General features: G+C 35.5%; 1 protein-coding gene across 3 annotated transcripts in view; it reads right to left on the minus strand.

Moving 5' to 3' along the window:
- Positions 1 to 19,095, minus strand: part of kcnip3b (Kv channel interacting protein 3b, calsenilin) — a 28,581-nt gene extending 9,486 nt beyond the window's left edge. The window contains exons 1-3 of one of the 3 annotated variants that reach the window (XM_051908796.1): positions 18,982 to 19,095; positions 18,252 to 18,388; positions 12,650 to 12,830 (exon numbers count right to left, since the gene is read on the minus strand). In XM_051908796.1, coding sequence (XP_051764756.1) covers positions 12,650 to 12,830; positions 18,252 to 18,257 — 187 coding nt within the window. In that variant the 5' untranslated portion in view covers positions 18,258 to 18,388; positions 18,982 to 19,095. Of the gene's footprint in view, positions 1 to 387; positions 5,171 to 12,649; positions 12,831 to 18,251; positions 18,389 to 18,981 lie in introns of those variants that run through there. The other 2 variants (XM_051908797.1, XM_051908798.1) reach the window with 2 other exon arrangements.
- Positions 19,096 to 20,242: the final 1,147 nt, after the last annotated feature.

Raw genomic sequence — 20,242 nt, forward strand, 5'->3', positions numbered from 1 at the left:
AACTGTTTTCAACATTGAGCAGCAAATCAGCATATTAGAATGATTTCTGAAGGATCAGAAATGATACTGAAAATTCAGCTTTTCCATTACAGGAATAAATTACATCTTGAAATATATTATAATAGAAAAGACTCATTTTAAGCTGCAATAACATTTCACAATATTACACCTTTTACTGTATTTTTGATCAAATAAATGCAGCTTTGGTGAGAATAAGATACTTCTTTTATAAACATCAAATCATTAAAAAAAAACAAAAACAAAAAAACTACTTTTTACCCCAGTAATTCATGTTAAAGCGTCTGGTCAGGTATAAACAGCTCCAACTACACATTACAATTTTACAGTGAACTAAGGCCAACATCAAAACCATACGGTGGTTCTTACCGTCCAGCAGTGGCTCCATGATACCAAACTGTTTGAGTACCATTATAAACATAAGAAGCACTACAGCAACTGCAAACAGCTCCATGCCCTGAATAACCATTGCAACGAGTGCTAGCTGCGAGTAGCTATGCGATTACTTTAAGAAAATTTAAGGACAAGGTCAAGAGGTTATGCTAGATTCCATTTGAACGATTTTAGAAAAAAAGCAACTCATCTTGTTTGATCAATGTTTCTTTAAACTACTTTGCAGCAACAAGTCCTTAAAGACTCCATTCCTGGAACAATTCTGAATTCCTGTAGACTCGCAGGTAATCACTGATGCATTAAGCTGTAAACAAACCACAAATGTAAATTGTACAGTAAAGCCTGCACTACGGATCCTTTCAAATAACGTCCTTTTAAAATAAATGCAGATTAAAGTCACAGTGTTAGAAATTCCTCCACAACAACATCAACTGTACGGCGGAAACCTCCTGTGGCTTTGGTCTCCATGGACTAGTGTGTCATGGTCCTCCTCAGACATTATATTCCGTATGGATACCGAAAGAGTCTGAACTCAAGACACAGACACTCCCTCTTCTCTCTCCATCTCTCTAGCAATAATGCACAATGATGAGCCAGCCATAATTTGAGTATGTTTAGAAGCAGCTGAACTGGTGAAGCATTCATTTACTTACATGACACAAAAATACAGAATTTAAATCACAATATACCTGGACATACAAGAGAGGTGTTGTATCTTTGTGGTATAAAAGGAGGTTTGTTTTGTGATAATGACAGGATGACTGTACATTATCCCACTTATTACATGGCTACTTGCCAAATAAATAAATAAATAAATAAAATGAAATATTGACTTTCGTATGTGAGAAGATAGAGACCACACAGTAATACGAGATACATGATGCTAGTACAGATATATAGCAAAATTGGTTGCCTAAGGCCATTTAGTGAGAAACTGAGAGTTTAGTGGATATTACACAAGAATACCTGACCACAGAAACAGAATGCTGTGAATGACCATTCAAAATCAAGTTTTCCAAAGCACCATATAATAATGTTTGATAGTTATGGTGAAGTAGTTAAGGTTTGTCTAAAGTGGAGACACCTTAAGTAAAACCTAACATAATTACAAATATAGTAAGATTTAAATAAATATATAATTAAAAGTATGGTAAGTAAATAAATAAAAGTAAACACAGACATACAGACTAAAATGCAATCATTTGATATGCCACTTTGTACGCCACATTCATCATGGGTGGACTGGCTAGTCCATCTAAAATTAAACTTGCCTAATAACGTCTATCCTCAGCATCTACTGTACAACATCTATTAAAACATCCATATAATGAATCATGACATTACTGCCTCAGTCTACTTTACTCAACATGTTCTTAAGTGTTCGCTCGGAAGGGCATTATGACTATTTTATGGCTCTTCCGTGTGTAAAAATTATGTGAAAATCTTGACTGTGCCTATCTGTAGCGTTTGCAGCTCTCTTTCCTCATCAGCTGCCCAAGCATGAAACCAGAAGCTTCGTGCCCATTCAAAGTGAGGAGCAAAGTGAACATTGAATATTTTAAATTTGACACAGCATCTTAAAAATGTGATATTCATACATGAGATGCTGAAGTCTACGGACTCACTTGTGAAATGCACTATATATGCAATATATTTTGATTGAATGATATGGGGAAACAATACATTGATCTTTAAAACCACTGTTTTGTAATTTAATTCTATTTATTATTTTACACATCTGCAACAATTATTTAATGTTTTTGAATGATAAATTGAGTTTTTTTTTCCAGAAAATATAGATTTTTTGATTGATTAATCAGCATATCATGTAAGCCGTAGTTTTTACTAATATGAGAATAGTGCATCAGAATCAGAAATGCTTCAGACTCTGCATCCATTGGAATGGACATCACATGGATTTTGGTCAAGGTCAAGTTTATTTATTTAGCCCTTCAAAACAACATAAATGCTGACCAAAGTGCTGCACAACATACAAGACAAAACATATCCTCATACAATACAATTTAAATACTAATAAAATATATCAAAAGAAAACAAAACAAAATTAATAAAATTAAGACAAAACATCATGCAAAATAAAACAAAATTTAAAGCAAAAATTATTATCAAATTAAGCATATGCCTGAGAAAAAAAAAGTATGTTTTAAGTATGTTTTATTTTGGTTTAAACCAATAAGATTTCATGTTTTTATAATATAAGTACTGCCTGGTCACTGATTGGTGCCTGATCTACCAATCACAATGAAAGTATGACTCATAGCTTAATATGATTGAGCTTCAGGCATCACAAATGACAGGCATGGCTAACCAACTAGACAGGAGGAAGAGCTCCTTTTTTATCTTTTATATGCAGATTTATGTTCATGGTAGTTCATCAACTTGCACCTATTATCATCTTAATAGTATCAAGTGATAATATTCAGAGTTAATTTGAAGATCTTTCAGAGATGAAGAACAAAGGATTTTTTGAAGTTTGATGTCCATGACAATGGACATTAGATCTTAATAAAATTAATAATTCATATTTTTTTTAATCTGATTTTATGTTTTTAATGTGATCATAAACTGTCATTCAGTTTTTCATTAGTTTTAGTGAAAAACAGAAACGGCGAATGTGAAATGAGTGCACACACACACACACACGCACACACAGGTTTGTTTTGCTATCTTAGTGAGGACATTCCATAGATGTAATGGTTTTTATACTGTACAAACTGTATATTCTATCCCCCTACACTGCCCCTACCCCAAAACCTACCCATCACAGAAAAATGTCTGCATTTTTAATAAAACATTGTTTAGTATGTTTTTAAAGCTATTTTAAATATGAGGACTCATGAAATGTCCTCATAAAACATGTTTACGTCGTAATACCAGTGTAATACCCATGTCATTATACAAATTTGTGTCCTCATAAATCACAAAAACGCGCGCACACACACACACACACACACACACACACACTAATATATTTATCAAAACCAGCAAGTACACACAAACACACCCACAAACACACACACATATTCACTCACTGCAAACAACAAAAATAATAAAATAAGTTTTTTGAGAATTCATCTTATCATCTTACATTTTCTCTACATTCTTATTGCATTGCTCTTTATTACAGTATGTGTTATTTTCAAAATCTTCAATGCTATAGTTCACATATTGTGTTTGAACTCTAGCTCATAAGAACTGTATGGTTAAAATATGACTCATTTTTTGTTGCTCCTCTCTTTTTTTAGACTCATTTATACATTAAAGAAGAGCAAATATCAAGTGGATAATTATTTTTTTTTTGCTCAGTGGAACATAATTCAGGTCTGAAGGGGTTAAAGGAAGATATTCCAATCACTGATAGCATGAAAAACTTTCCCCATCATAATTCTGAGTGCAGGAGGGCAAAGATGATTGCTGATGAGTTTGCACTTATTAATGCATGAGTTTAAACCGGGCACAGGCATCAGTGAGATGGGGGAAATCAATACATGAAGAGAGGACATGGCCTTTGGAGCCTGCCAGAAACTAACTTTAAAACTCTCTTATCTCCCTCTAAAATCTCTGTCTGCATAAAATTAAAAAACAGAAGAATTTTTTACATTTATGCAAGATACTGAAAGAACTAGGACTGACATAGGACAGGAGGGAAATTATAAATTGTGTGGCACTAAACTCAGGCTAAACAGACTTTCAGACTTCATACTAAACAGGGCAAATTAGTGTGAAATTAGCTCATTTCTATTATAACCAGCACAATCTACCAACAGGGTTTCTGCAGGTTTTATGATGGTAAATTTAAGACCTTTTTAAGACTAATTAAAGAAAATTTAAGGAATACATCGAAGGGAACATAACATTTCAATATGTTCTCTAAATGTAAATGTCCAGGGAGTGTTTTGGATATTAATATTGTTATTTTCCTGTTTCAAAGAAATATTATTTTGCTTGCTTTTAAGTTAATGTCATATGTTTGAGTATAAAGATGCCCGAATATTGCTTTGAAGGTACATGTAATATTTAAAAGGATATGAGTGTACTTGACTTCCTTTGTTTGTTATAGAAACAGAATGAGAGAGAGTAAAATTTGTGTAAATTAGGTTCCTGAATGTAATGCTTTGTAACCAACCACAAAGGTTAACAAGAAGGTACAGTACATAGGGGTGAAGAGAAGGTGTTAAACCCCAAGCGGAGATGAGACAGACGAAGACTACAGTGAAGAAGAAGAAGAGTGCTTTAGAGTTTGATTATAGAGCTTTTAGCTTAAGTTTTATTTTTTGCATTAACTGCTTTGTATTGTAACCAATAAAATAAGTGTTTTTATTGTTACGATTGCCTCCTCCTGTGAGACCTAAAACTGAGTCTCAAAAAAAAAAAAAAGAAAAAAGAGCAACCACAAGGGATTCCAGTCATTCCCGAAGAACTTCAATTTGCAGCCTGGTCTCATTGTTAAAGTGTTAGTTCTCACAAAAATAAAAATTCTGTCATTAATTACCCTTGTGTCATTCCACATTCATAAGACTTTCGTTCATCTTCAGAACACAAATTAAGATCTTTTTGATGAAGTCTGAGAGGTTTCTGTCTCATCATAGAGATCCAACACAACTACCACTCCAAGGTCAAGAAAGGTAGGAAAAAGACATCATTAAAGTACTCCATGTGACTTTAGTGGCTTAAACTCAATTTTATGAAGCTAAATTAAATCTGTTCATCATAAAGTCTCTTCAGAAAATTTGGACTCAACCACTAAATTCATATGGATTAGTTTTATGACCTATTTATGAACTTTTTGAAGTGTCAAAGTTTCAATTGTGTAGCGGTCTATAGAGGGACAGAAAGCTCTCAGATTTCATCAAAAAGATCTTCATTTGTGTTCCGAAGATGACCAAAAGTCTTATGGGTTTGGAACGACACGAGGGTGAGTAATGACATTTTCATTTTTGGGTGAACTAATCCGGTAACACTAATAAGGTTCATTAGTTAAACATTAGTTAATGTGTTAACTAACATGAACTAACCATCAGCAATACATTTGTTACTGTATTTACTAATCTTCGTTAATGTTAGTTAATGAAAATACAGTTGTTCATTGTTTGTTCATGTTAGTTCACAGTGCATTAACTAATGTTAACAAGATTTTAATAATGTATTAGTAAATGATGAAATTAACATTAACAAAGATTAATAAATGCTGTATAAGAGCAGTTCATTATTAGTTCATGTTAACTTATGTAGTTAACTAATGTTAACTAATGAACCTTATTATAAACCACTAACCCTTTAAATGACTCTCAGAGCAGAGTATGTGTGTAGAAGACAAAACCGTGCGTCTGCACCATTTATTTACACAGAACATGCAGGATTCATATTTAAATGGATAGTTCACTCAAAAATGAAAATTCTATCATCATTTACTCACCCTCATCGTCGTTCCAAACCTGTAAGATTTTCATTCATCTTTGGAACACAAATTAAGATATTTTTTTAATGAAATCTGTGAGATTTCTGTCCCTCCATTGACAGTCCTCACAACTACGACTTTGTCGCTTCAAAAACTTTATAAAGAGATTGTAAAACTAATACATATGCAGGTTTAGTCCAAATTATCTAAAGAGACTCAAATCGCTTTATATGATGAACGAAAGTCTTACAAGTTTGGAATGATATGGGGGTAAGTAAATTATGACAGAATTTTCATTTTTGAGTGAACTAACCCTTTAAATGTCCTGACCTTCTTTTGATTTATTCATCCAAAATTTGACAAATTCAGTGACATTCTGCGTTATACAGTAAATTCCATTTTTAGGAATGAATTCTGTAATTCCGTCCATGTTTTCCGCATCAAAATCATAATTTAATACCATGATATTGAATTTAAGAATTTCTGCTCCAATTTAAGAGATTTTTAAGGCCTTAAATTGTGTAAGGTCAAATTAAGACTTTTTAAGACCTTATTAAGACCTGCTGTAACCCTGTACGAAGAGCAGCGCAAATTAAATTAACGTGGTTTGGCAAACAATATCTTCGGATGATGTCTGATTCTCTGATGTGCTATTATCACAGCATGTCAAGCGCAAAATGGGTTAAGACATGCTTTTTTGGGCGTTAAATAATGTGCAAATACCAGTAAATTGACTACCACAAATCTTAGTAAATCTCCTCCCATAAATTTTGAAAGGGAAACTCCTACAACTGCATATGCAATAAGGTCAGATGCAAAAATAACTGTGTCCATGCCTTTTCAAAACTAATTTTTCACTGCGTGTCTTTAGTAAATCAAAATAGTTTTTTTTTATTTAACACCAAAAGAGGGTTTGTGCTGGTGCAAGCTGTTAGTAAATCTGGCCCTAAATCTACACTACTGTTCAAAAAAGAAGTCTCTCATGCACAAAGCTGCATTTATTTATAAAATAAATAAATAAATAAATAAATAAAGTAATATTGTGAAATATTATTACAATTAAAAATCATATATTTGAATATATTTTAAAATTTCATTTATTCCTGTGATGACAAAGCTGAATTTTCATCATCATTACTCCAGTTTTCAGTGTCACATGATCCTTCAGAAATCATTCTGATATGCTGATTTGATGCTCAAGAAACATTTATTATTGTTGTGTTGTTGTTGTGCTGCTTAATATTTTAGAGGAAACTGTAATACATTTTTACAGGATTATTTGATGAATAAAATGTTTGAGCATTTGAAATAGAAATTTAGTAAGTCTTTAATGTCACTTTTGACCAATTTGAAAATTCATCCTGAATAATAGAATTATTTCTTAAAAGAATATATATATATATATATATATATTTGTACTAACCCCAAATGTTTAATAGTAGTGTATAACATAACATGCAGTCATGAAAGATTTATTTTATGTAATTTGGAAACTGCTGTGTATGTTTTTCATAGGCGATGCATTATAGTATGCATGAGGGTGAATATTATCTCAGGGGAGTGTCTCCATATAAGTGATTAAAACTCAGCACAGCTCTTAATTTAATGGCCTTGTTGCTGAACCAGCATTATAGTCTATTAGAATGATATATCAAACATAGGGGATTACTTATAGATGTCTTGAGTTCTTGTTTTGGTGAGGGAACCTGGGGAAATGTTTTGCCTGCAATTATTTATGCAGCCTGAAAATGAAGTCTCAAGATTTAGGTGACATGTAAATGTGAGACATATTTGCATATTAATATGCCTTGTATGTATCCAAAGCAATACAGAAATGGATAGTTGTTAATAAGGAAAACCTTCTCAACAGGAATTATCCAATAATTCTCATCAGGATTTCTCAGTGGTTCTCAAGTAATATTGCATTAATAAATCACATTTCCTGCATTCAATAAGAAGTGTCAGTATATTGCATCAGGGAATGGTGCACCTATCTCGCTGCTGAGGGATTATTAGAAAACTGTAAATAACATAAATGAGATTTGTCTGAAAACAAGGACAGATCTAGGTGAAAAATAGCTTCAATGACTGTATTGATTCAGTACAATTTAGTTCTGAATGTGGCTGGAATAGAATCATTCAAATGTGTCAATATCTTCTTGTAAACTTGTCATTTAAAATATTGCTGACCAGATTTCTAAAGTTGTATATTTGCAGACTAAATACATACACACATTCTGTATACATACAATTTTTTGTTTGTTTTTGAAAGAAGTCTCAAAGCTGCATTTATTTGATCAAAAATACAGTAAAAGCAGTAACATTAGATATTATTACAAGTTTAAATAACAAGTTTTCTATTTTAATACATTTTAAAATGTAATTTATTCTTGTGATGCAAAGCTGAATTTTCAGCATTACTCCAGTCTTCAGTGTCACATGATCCTTCAGAAATCATTCTAATATGCTGATTTGCTGCTCAAGAAACATTTGTTATTATTATCAATTTTGAAAACAGTTGTGCTGCCAAACTTTTGAATAGTAGGTTAGGGGATGACACTTACTTACATGATAGTGTAAAGTTGAAGTTAAATGTTCACTAGTTATTAGGTGTTATACTAGTTTATATGGCATTTCAGTACACTCACAGCCTAAGGTAATTGTATTCGTGAAGGCTGTCCATATTTTCCATCTTCAAAGGCACACTGCCATCTGTTGGGCTCACAATACAAAGTACAGAGGAAAAAAAAATGGAGTTCAGCTGGACTTTGACTACTTGGGATTCTGTCCTGGTTTCTTGCTTTGATCTATTCTGAATTTTTGCCACCTCTGGCATCTCGCTCTTTCCTGATCCAGAGTTTCATGTTTGCCATTCTTCATACACACGTTATTATTTTTCCTATAAAATCAGGTACTATTCTTTCTAATGGTGGTCCATCAGAGGCAGAGACTGAGCCTCCTAAAAAATGTATTTAAATTATTTGTTTTATATATATATATATATATATATATATATATATATAAATTATGTGATATTTGTTTCCACCCAAAGTGTGCCCAACAAACCTAAATGGGTAACCTCTAGGTTCAACTCCTAATTTAATTAATTTCATTTTAATTAACCATCTCATAACATTTAAATGGAAAATTATTGTGCTTATTTAATTCATTGGTTTTCGTGGATTATACCAAATGAGAAGTAGAGCTTCTCATAGCTCATAATCCTTTAAATTCACTAACAGTGGAAGTAAGTCCTTCCTAAATGCTGGTCTCACAAAAAACATTTAATGATTATAATGCTCTTCTTCAGAGGCTTAAGTTACGAGGAAATAGTTTTAAAACCTGATTTCAACAACCTCCAGTCATAGTTCATTTCACTTGCACGAAGACAAAGTTTGGAGGCTGTCTTGAGTCCCAAATGATTTGTTTCAATAGGTGAAGCAGAATCATATTTCTGCACCTGATTCAGCAGTTTACTGGTCCAGGGAGCTGCTAAAAAACAACAACAAATGAACTTTTATATCTTTAAAAAAAATTAAATTACATTACTAATTGCTTATTTTACATGCACACAAACTGATTGTAGAAATGGATTTTTTTTGTAAAAAGCCCAAGCAGGGGCCAAAGTCTTGTCTGAACATAAAAACAGAAAATAGATGACACTTCAGGCTGCTAAAAAATGCTGATGGGATGGAGGGTTTAAAGTGAACTGGGGTCTCAGCCCTGCAGATGTAGGCACACATGCACGCTACATTGCTCACTGTCACTGCACACACAGAGGTGCTCTGTCAATTATTTACACTGGATGTTGCAGCTCAGACACATGTTGTCCCCTCACACCGTCCCCGAGCGGTCTGACACAAGTTACTTATTAAATACCACACAAACCCTGCATAAAACACTCACTAAACATCTCACAGTTATTAGAGAAAGATAATTAACTAAGATTAGAATATTCTTTATAGAGGGGAAGAAGGGAGAGGATCAGTGAAAGAAGATGAAAGCAAAAATAGAGGAGGAGAGAGAGAGTGATGGTGTAAGAACAGGAAAATATGACATCAGATTGAGTGTCTAGTGAGGCAGAGTTGTTGAACAGTGTTGCCTTAATAGTGTTGAAGCAGCACTATGTTTGATAGATAGTACACAGTACGTAGTATATTCACAGTTGTAGATTATATAGTACATACTACCGTTCAAACATTGTTTTTTTTTTTTTTTTTTTTTAATTCAGAAAGAATGTATTAAATGTTGCAAAAGATTTCTATTTCAAATAAATGCTGTTCTTTTAAATCTTGTATTCATCAAAGAATCCTGAAAAAATGCATCATGGTTTCCACAAAAATTTTATCAATGTTTTCAACATTGATAATAATAAGAAATGTTTCTTGATCAAATCAGCATTTTAAAATGATTTCTGAAGGATCATGTGACACTGAGGACTGGAGTAATGATGCTGAAAATATCAGCGCTTTTGGAACGCTGCTCGACCAATCAAATACTGGAACTAATATAACAGCTAGGTGATTGTGGCAAGCAGGGCGGGACCAAGAGCTGTGGGAATGGAGCGAGGCTGGTGGCACGAGTGTTAATGCGCACCACAACAGTTTAGAGGGGGGATTAGAGCGCAGTCTTGTGGGTGTCCCCAAGCCTGCGAGGGGCGATGGGGGTATGTGGCAAGCAGAACAGGGCCGAGAGCCAATGGAACAGAGCGAGGTCGGTGGAACGAGTGATAATGAGTGTCACCTCCACGCTACACCGGTCTTGAGTCCCACAGAAAAGCTCTGGAAGAACAAAAGAAGGAATGACGACAGTGGAAGACAAGAGAGGACCAGGCCTGGAACATTTATGTTGGTGTTTTGTTTTAGTTTATGCGGCAGTTGTCCCTGAGGGGCTGCCGCTTTTTGTTATTTCAGTTTATTTTGTGAATAAAGTTATGCTGATCGTTTGCCGGTTCCCGTCTCCTTCTTCCCTTATTAGCAAACTTTGTTACAGTGATATTTCCCAAATTGTATTTTTTTTTTGTGTTCACAAAATTTCAGACTTAGAATATGTGAGTGGTTGCGGAACAAAAGCTAGTGCAGAGTTGCATGATTTTGAAAGTCTAGGTTTCACTCACTCCAGGATCGCTCAGAGCGGCATTTCTTTCACCACCGAGCATGTGGCGTGAAATAGAAAACCTGGGGCCATATTCAAAAAACATCTTAAGACTAAAAGTAGCTCCTAACTTGTCGATTTAGGAGAAACTCTTAAAAAAAAATAATGGGCATGTCAGTCCTAAATTTAGGACAAATTTTTGCTCTAAGAGTATTTCATGAAGCAATTTAATGCTAAAACTAGCTCCTAAATCTGTGAAATGTTAGGAGTAATCAAGAGGACTCCTAAATCACTAAGACCAAATCACAAACAATGCTAATGGCCGTTGCTAATAAAACCGACTCAGCAATCCGCCCAAAGACACTGTACACCATTGAGGCAATAGCGACAGAGCCTTGGGTGCTGAATATAGGATATATTTTAAAATATAGATTTGAATCTACGATAAAACACCAAAAATAAATATTTAACAAATAAATAATGCTGATTAACTGTAGCAGTTGTTTTCACTAGTTGACACTTACAAATAATCAAATAATGTAAAAAAAAGAAAAAAAAAAAGCAAATTTGGCGTACTGTCCGATGGGATCAAGGAATCTTGGAATTTAGCCCAAACCCAGAGTTAAATGGTTGACAGAGACCCCTCCACCATCAGCCAATCACTGTGTGCATAGTTAGTAAGCATGTTGACATCATCTATAGCAACAAGGTCAATCCCGCCCTTACTCTTAGCTTAAGAGTTCTCACTATTCCTTAGTAAAAGTTTGTCTCAGCAGCTTTGTGAATAGGTTTTAAGAGAAAACTCTTAGCTAAGTTTTTTTTTTCTTGCTATTTAGGAGAACTCTTAGTGATAAGATAAAATGTTTTGTGAATACGGCCCCTGGAGTGGAGCATAATGTGCTACCTTCCAGTAATGTCTTGAATGATGCTATATATGAGTTAAGCACACATACTGTACACGGGATCACAAGTCATTTTACTTGTGGGAACCTCAAGAGATTTTCTTAAAAAGCTCGATTTGGGGTTGTGCCAGGTAAAGAATTATGGCAGAAGTAAGTTTAAACTATACAGTATATCTCTAAGGGTGCTTCCACACTTGATTTGATTGCCTGGTCCGAACCAGAGTTCGATTGCTCCCCCTACCCCGCTGGATTGTGTTCACATTATATTATTAGGGTCCGAACCGCATTGTGTTTGCATCAAAGCAGCAGCTGTTTACAACCGTTGCTTGGTAACAACAACAACAACAACACAAAAGAAGGAGGAAAATACATAACGATGCTCACCTCACTTTTATATTTTGGGTTTTGAACCTTTGGTTTTGTTTTCATAGCATCAGCACATAACAGCACTTGCGTCTATCTGCCGCGATTGTACTGCAAATGTCCTAAAGAACGCAGGAATCCATTTCTGCTGAAGGCGACCAGAATATACTCTCTGCTTGCAGTGCATCAGTCACGCTTGTCAGGAAAGTGAGTGAGAACACAAAGTTTTGTCAAATCATACATCATGAATAACAGTTGACTTCCATGATTTAGTACGATTGCATTCAGCAAACCATACCTGAATTTACGTGAACCGTACCCCAGACCACCCTTTTTATGCAGACTTGGGTACGGTTCACAGGTGAATATTGAATACTATATTAAGCATCTCCTTTGTAATTTGTTCCCTCCACTCCTCACACAGTGTTCATAACATTTTCTGGGTTTTTAAGAGTCATACTTGAGCCTTGGGGCGTCGCACTGGCGATGATCCATTTGACCAGACAGCATTTCATGAGGGACTTGCGGGAGATGCGCGGCTTCTGCCACTTCCCGTCGCTCTCCTTCTGCCCGCTGGGGTCCCCATCCCGCCCGTTGGCGTCAGGCAGCAGACCTCCATCGACGCCCTTCTGTCCATCTGCCTGGAGGACAAAGACAATGAGAAAACACATTAAAAGAGCCCAGATCTTAAAAGCATTTGAAGAAGGTTGGCGCAGCAAAACACCATCTTTTTGAATGTGCTGTTGTTACAACCTTCAACGTCTGCTCAGCCATGTTATTTTTAGTTTTTAAAACATATAGAAAAAAAGCTTTTGCGGATGTTGTGTATCAAATTAAACAGGAGAAGCTGATGATTCAGATAATACCAGTTCTATCATTTAACATCCATTAACATGATCATATAACAAATTATAAACCAATTTTTTCTTTCTTACCTCAAAACAATGTCATCTACATCCTTTATATTTTTACACAGATTCGTGCAACTTCTGTTGTGACCTCAGGATTGTGGTAGGCATGTCAGACAGTGCTTTTACCTGTCTAGTTAATATCTAATTGGAAACTGATGGTGTTATAAACTCACCATGTTACAACACTCCCCAGAAAGGTCTACCACCCGCAACACAAACATGACAAACACAACAAAGATGAGTAAGGTGAGAGAGACATGATAAAAGCGATAGAGATAAAATAATTAAAAATATAAAAAAGAGTTATGAAAGTGTCTAAGGAATAGCAGCTTTAAAAAACATTAAACAAGCCAAAGAAATGCGTGTGCCGAACTATTGTTTGTCTTGAATGGCGCGAGGAATCCTATGAGGGTCCTCGCTTTTTTCTTGTTTCTTATTTGCATATGAAAAGACAGTAAGCTTTGCTATGAACATTTAGAGAATTGCTAAATTATTCAAGCTCCTTTAAAGCATCAATAAAACATCAGGGGCCAGCATCTTGGGGGACATCATTTTTGAGGGCCAGCATGTGTTAAATATCGCCATGAAAGAGAATTCGAATTACTCACTGAAAGAACATTTTTAATTCTTCAAATACACACAATTTAAGCACTTACTGTAAGAACTGTAAATGCCTACAAGCACTAATTTGCTTGGCTACTCATCTGCATTGACAGGCAGTGGTGAGTGTTACATAATCACACCAGCAAATTCATTGCAGAGTGCCAGACTGTTTCCTTCCTAACGGTATTTGTGTGTTTAATTGTGATTTGGTTGATAACAACGATCGCTGTCGTGTGGGCATGTGTGTATTTGTGTTGGACTGTCATGTTGTCACCTAGAGACCTTGGCACCTGCTGCATTATTGACATGACTGTAGTGAGTCAGTTGAGAGTATCGTGTATGGTAAGCAATGTCAGCATAGCAGGCTCCAATTAATCTCTGGCTTGACCACTGTGACTGCTCAACCTGTCCCAAACAACCACATATGGCACCTTCAACACAAACAGCTCTTGATATCCCCACAGGAACACCAGAGAAGCTGCATTAGTGGCACTGCACTGGTACAAGAGAAAACAGAGTACCACAATGTACAGTGATTTTAGTAAGGGTGATTATTGCTTATAAGAGTTGCATATTTGTTGTTCTAACAACAACTTCATGACCTTTAATCAGATGAATACTTTTATTTTGACCAGAGTGAACTTTCAATACATCATCTGATTTGGGGATTGCGTGAGTACATGACAATGGGACTGACGGCACTATGCAGAGGAGGATCTAGAGCGACACTAATTGAGTTGGACCTAGAGCAACACATACTAAGCAGGATAAAGAGCAGTTGTAGCAAAGTAGAAACTAGTGCAGCACAAGTTAAGCAGGCTTTGGAGCAAACACTTGCTAATCCACATCTAGTGCTCTAGTTTATTCTAGAGCGTCACTATGCAAACAGATTCTAGAGCAACACTAGCTGAGCAGACTTCGGGGCATCACTATATCAATGTATTCTAGAGCAGCACTATCTGAGCAGATACTAATGCAACACTAGTTGAGAAGATGCAAGAGCAAAGCTATCAGTGTATTGTAAGCGACACTATCTGAACAGTTTATAGAGCAACACTAGCTGACTCAGCTGCAGTTGAGCAAGGTCTAGAGTAGCATTATCTTAGAAGGATCTAGAGCAGCTGTAGCTGAATAGAAACAAGTGCAGCACTAGAAGCAGGCATTGGAACCAACACTGGCTAAGCAACAGAGTTTATTCTAGAGCATCATATTCCAGAGCATCATATTCCCGACAGTAAACTGATACCCCGTTCTATTTCTGACATACTTTAAGCACTCGCGTTACTTCTGACATGAAGAACAAATAGATTTCAAAGCAGCGCTACCTGAAATGATTCTAGAGCAGCACTATCCGAGCAGATTCTAAAGCAACACCAGCTGATAAGACTCCAGAGCAGAGATACCCTTTTTGGAGCATCACAATTTTTTTGGAGCATCACTATCCAAACAGGTTATAGCTAAGCAAACATCAACACTAGCTAAGTAAACTTCAGAGCAGTGTTATCTGAAATTATTCTAGATCTAGCTAGTTAAAAGCCCAATGAAGTGCCTTGAAATGCACAGATTTATTTAATGTGTTGACGTAATAATTTCCACTGAAACAGGAAGACAGGGAGGGACATATCAAGCAGCTCCTCCCCTTTTTTAAAATAGCTTTTCATTGAACTTGACAAAAGATATTTTAAAGAATGTTGGTAACCAAACATTTGATAGACCCCATTTACTTCCATAGTTTTTTTCTTCTTTTTCCTCCATACTATGAAAGTCAATGGGGCCTATCAACTGTTTGGTTACCCATATTGTTTAAAATATCATCTTTTATGTTCAGCAGAAGAAAGAAGGTTTGGAACAACTTTCATTTTTGGGTGTACTATCTGAGTAGGGTCTAGCACTATCTAGAACAGTGGTTCTAAAACCTGTCCTGGAGTACCCCCAGCCCTGCACATTTTGTATAGGCTTGTTCGAGATGACCACGCGTTTTTGCGTAGACTGTAACCGAAGTGGATGCGATTGAAATTCCCATGTTTTGAATATCAGATATTCAATATCAAGATTGGTTAAATACAGGAACTTGTCTAAGAAAAAACACGCAACACATGTCGTTCTTGTCATCACAGAATCTGACCAATGAGAATAAAGTGTGTCGTCATCAAGGCTTTCGCAACCGATTTTGAGCAACTGCAGCACCCGACCTAGGCGGCTGGTCTTGTTTCGCTCTCGCGGTACTTTACATGTGATCGTAAGGCGGCTGCATCGCCGATCAAAGTCGGACAAATTTTCTAACCAGAATGCACTGCTTTTGTCAGGCAGCAGCCGATCTTTGCGGCGCCGCATGAAGTCGAACAAGCCTAATGTCTCCCTATACCCACTTCAGGTCTCTATGAGCTCATGAGTTGAATCAGGTGTGATAAATGAGGGAGACATACAAAGTGTGCAGGGTTGGGGGTACTCCAGGACAGGTTTGAGAACCACTGATCTAGAACAGATGTAATAGAGTAACAAGTGCATCTGAGTTTATTCTAGAGCATCACATATCCGAACACTTTATAGAGCAATATTAGCTGTCAGCTAAGCAGAATTCAGAGCAGAAGATTCTAGAGCAGCTATAGCAGGATATTGATCAAAACTAGCTGAGTTAACTATATAGCCAACTATCTGAGCAGAAAATAATTAGAGCACCAATAACACCAACTTCAGTAAATAAAAAAACTACAACACAACAAACAACACAAAATCTATTCATATATGCAGGTGTGAAACCATGGCTCAAAATGGCAAAAAAAATTCTGTGATGTTTACAGTCTTAATCCCATCAGTGTTACGATTTTATCCAGTCCTCTTGTTCTCTGCCTGCCTACAATGATGTTGCCTTTAGGCTGTACTTTGGGTTTTTCTTCTGACAGATTCTCAGAGACCAGAGAGTAAGAAATTTTCCTGTTTAGAATTTGGCAAAATGTTCACTGAATTATTAAACACTACTTAGAGTTATGTTGTGTTTGAATTTTAAAACAGTCTGCCAGCATGGAGAGGCAACACTACATCAATTCAAACTCTGAGGCCCCACTAGCTGCATCTCATTTTTCAGGAACCGAAGAACCTAATCTCCTTTGTCTGTTAAGTATAATAATCAGATACTGCCATGGAGTTGACAAAGATGAGCAAAGTATATTTTCTTTGTTGTGTAAGTGTCACATTTTGATATTCGATCAATAAAACACTTGCTTTAAATAACTGCTAAATGGTCTAAACAAATCTGGCTCATTTTCGAAAATATATTTTATGCGTTGCAGCTGGATTTTTAAAAATAACACAGTATAAAAATATTTCAAACTGTAAATCTACCTCTGGTTTCTCATTTCAGCATCATCTTTCACACAAAGAGAAGAAAATGTTGCTGTTAACTCACACCAAATACTGGTTACGGAGTGTTTTAGGAGAACAAATTCTTCAGTGGAAGGCAAGCTTTAAACTATCACAAAGTGTCAATCGCAAATGACAATGTCAAGCAACTGTCATGAACACACTGTTCCTTCACCAATGATTACATAAGCCATCACTGCCGTTGTCATAGGTCATCAGTGTCTGTTTTTTCTCTTGTCGTGCACATCTATGTTTAAGTGGATAAGAAAGTATTTGTGTGCAACTATAAATATCACCAGTGTAGTGGGAATATGCAATGTTATAATGTAAAATATTAAAATAAAATGTGGGTAACATTTCCCAGAATTCCTTATCAGTCCTCGACTGGCCTAAAATAGAATTAGAAATTTGGTATAGAGACTGAAATATTTATTTCTGTCTGTCCCTATTTCCTGTTTCCTCCAAAAGCTCTTATATTAGGCAAGGGACATGAAGGGCATGATATCAAATTCCTGACACAGGCTGTTCTAAAGTAGTCTGAAGAAGGCACAGTGTTACATAATAATCAGATTACTGGTTATAAGAGTCACTGTCCAACAAACTTTGTAGATGAAAATGGCTTAGGGCTCCTCTCAAGACAATTTAATACACTTTAAATCAAACACACACACAGACACAGGCACATACTGCAGTCTTCATTGCTTGGTGAATAACCAGCCTTCAGAAATTCTTAGAAAGTGTGACTGAAGACGATGGTAGAAAGCAGGCATTGATACGAAGTTAAATAGGAAACAGCCTTCAACAAATGTTATCTTTATTTATCACACACTGACATAACCAACAAATTAGACAAGTAAATGCATGTACACTGACCTAGTGTAGAAAAATGAATTGTCATAAAAGAAGACTGTGGATTAAATATGCACAATACCGAAAGTTTAACACCTTAATTCTATTTGGAAATACGCGGACTGGATGGAAGTTTCTAAACACTTCAAAGTGAAAGGCAAGGAAAGATAAATAGATAGTCAGGTTCTTTGCGTTTAAAAGCCGTTTACCAGAACACGTTTATTTTCATTTATATTACTTAAAACAACTACATTTTATCAGTTGAAGACAAAATAATGTACTATTAACAGATACAAAAATTTAATTTGCCTTCGTCTCAGGTAGGCTACAGCATCTTACCTGCATGATGTTCAGGTTGTCTGTTTTGATGACTAAATCAATGAATGTGGACGGATTCTCAGATGTTCACGCGCGCTCTCATTTACTATGTGCTTTGATGGCTCTATAGATGTGAAAACAAGAATATCCTTCTCAACCTCCAGTGACAGAGAGGATGGGACGCGAGAGAGAGAGAGAGAGAGAGAGAGAGAGAGAGAGAGAGAGAGAGAGAGAGAGAGAGAGAGAGAGAGAGAGATGAACGGTGGAAAAGCTGTCACATTGTCTTTTCAGTCATTCGGTAAATTCAACGTGAGATGTCTCAGATCACTCGACTAACTCATCTCATGAGCCATTTGATGTTATAGTTTTAGAATTATTTAAAATAAAAAATAAAAAAATAAAAAAGCTGTTTAGTTTAATGTGCAGTGCCAAAAAACTACATTTTTTGAAGTTTTTTTTTTTTTAAGAAAATAAATGATATTTATTTAGTTTGTTCAATATATTGGTTGAGAGATTAATACAGTTATTATACATATGTTAATAGTTATTATCCGTTTTCATAATATGATATAATACAGTTTTTTGACCACTTTGGATGTTTACCTGATTTTCTCAGCAACCTAGCATGTCCCAGAAAGGTTAATGAGGAAAACAAATCAATAACTGCAAAAGGCAAATTTTGTTTTCATGATCATACAGTAATGACAATATAATCACAATATACGAGCAAGCAAGACAATTATAAACTTACCCTTGGTCACTCATCCGTGTTTGAGCATTCCCGTTCAATAATGAAACAAGTGAGCGAGTCACTGAATCATTCATTCAACCGATTCGTTCAAACACACTGATTGATTTAGGAACGTCACTGTTGCTCGGAGACGGTTTTCCAGGCCATTTCAGCATCTCTGCTAATGAGCCGATGAGTTGAAGCAGGTGTGTTTGATTAGGGAGGCATACAAAATCTGCAGTGTTGGGTGTACTCCAGGAGCAGAGTTGGGAAACACTGCTCAAGGGCTATGGATAATTTATGGCATAGTGCTTTGGATTTAAAGGGGTCAGGACATGGATTTCTTAAAAAAATATTATTATTATTATTATAATATGATCCTTGAGGTTCACTTTAATAATTTTTTTTTTTTTCCACAAAAATAACTAAATAAAAATAAAAATACAGTCATGTACTAGCAAAAATTGTTATTTTAAACCCTCATTCTGACCGATATCTGAAATGATCTGTTTTTATGGGGGGGCTCCTTTAAAAGTTTCGTTGCGAATTATACTGTACTCATTTACAAAATAATCTGCAGTCAAATACTCTGAACAAACATCCTCAGATGCAATCCGGGACGCCAAATAAAAATAAACCATTCACTTGCTCCTGATGCTGGGATTCTTCTGAAGTCTGTATTGTTGTTCACTCCTATTGGTTGTTGCTCCCAAAAGTCGCTCTTCATTTGCATAAAGTTAAACATATCTTTGACGTTCCAATATGGCGGATAGCTTACGTATCCACCTTTTTCCTATGCCCCATGACGCTTTGCATGAATTATAACTTCTGTTAAACTGTAAACAATCAGCCAATGGTTCATAGTATTTTCAAAAACTGGGTACAATGAGATGGACGTGTTAAATATCACTGTAGTTATATATGTCTATATTATGTAACATACATTGTATGTTACATAATATAGACATATATAATTAATAAAAAAAAAATGTTTATTAACTGCAACATTGAGTGATTGATATTTTAAGTTTAAATTTAAGTTCTTTCATTTTGACAGACAATAAATATTGTATTTACCTGCTTTAGAAAGTAAACACTGCTAATTAGAAGTGAAAATAGGAGACAATTAGGCTTTAAAGCATCTGTGTGAAAACAAATCTGGAAAGAGACGTAGGGATTTGGGGAGAAAATTTTTTGATATACCATGTCAAGTTAAAATACCAAACATTACGTTATTCTCTTGAAATCTGAAAACAGAACATGAAGGAAATTTTACAGTTCA

The sequence above is a fragment of the Ctenopharyngodon idella genome, chromosome 10, assembly GCF_019924925.1.
Source record: "Ctenopharyngodon idella isolate HZGC_01 chromosome 10, HZGC01, whole genome shotgun sequence".
Classification (NCBI taxonomy): domain Eukaryota; kingdom Metazoa; phylum Chordata; class Actinopteri; order Cypriniformes; family Xenocyprididae; genus Ctenopharyngodon; species Ctenopharyngodon idella.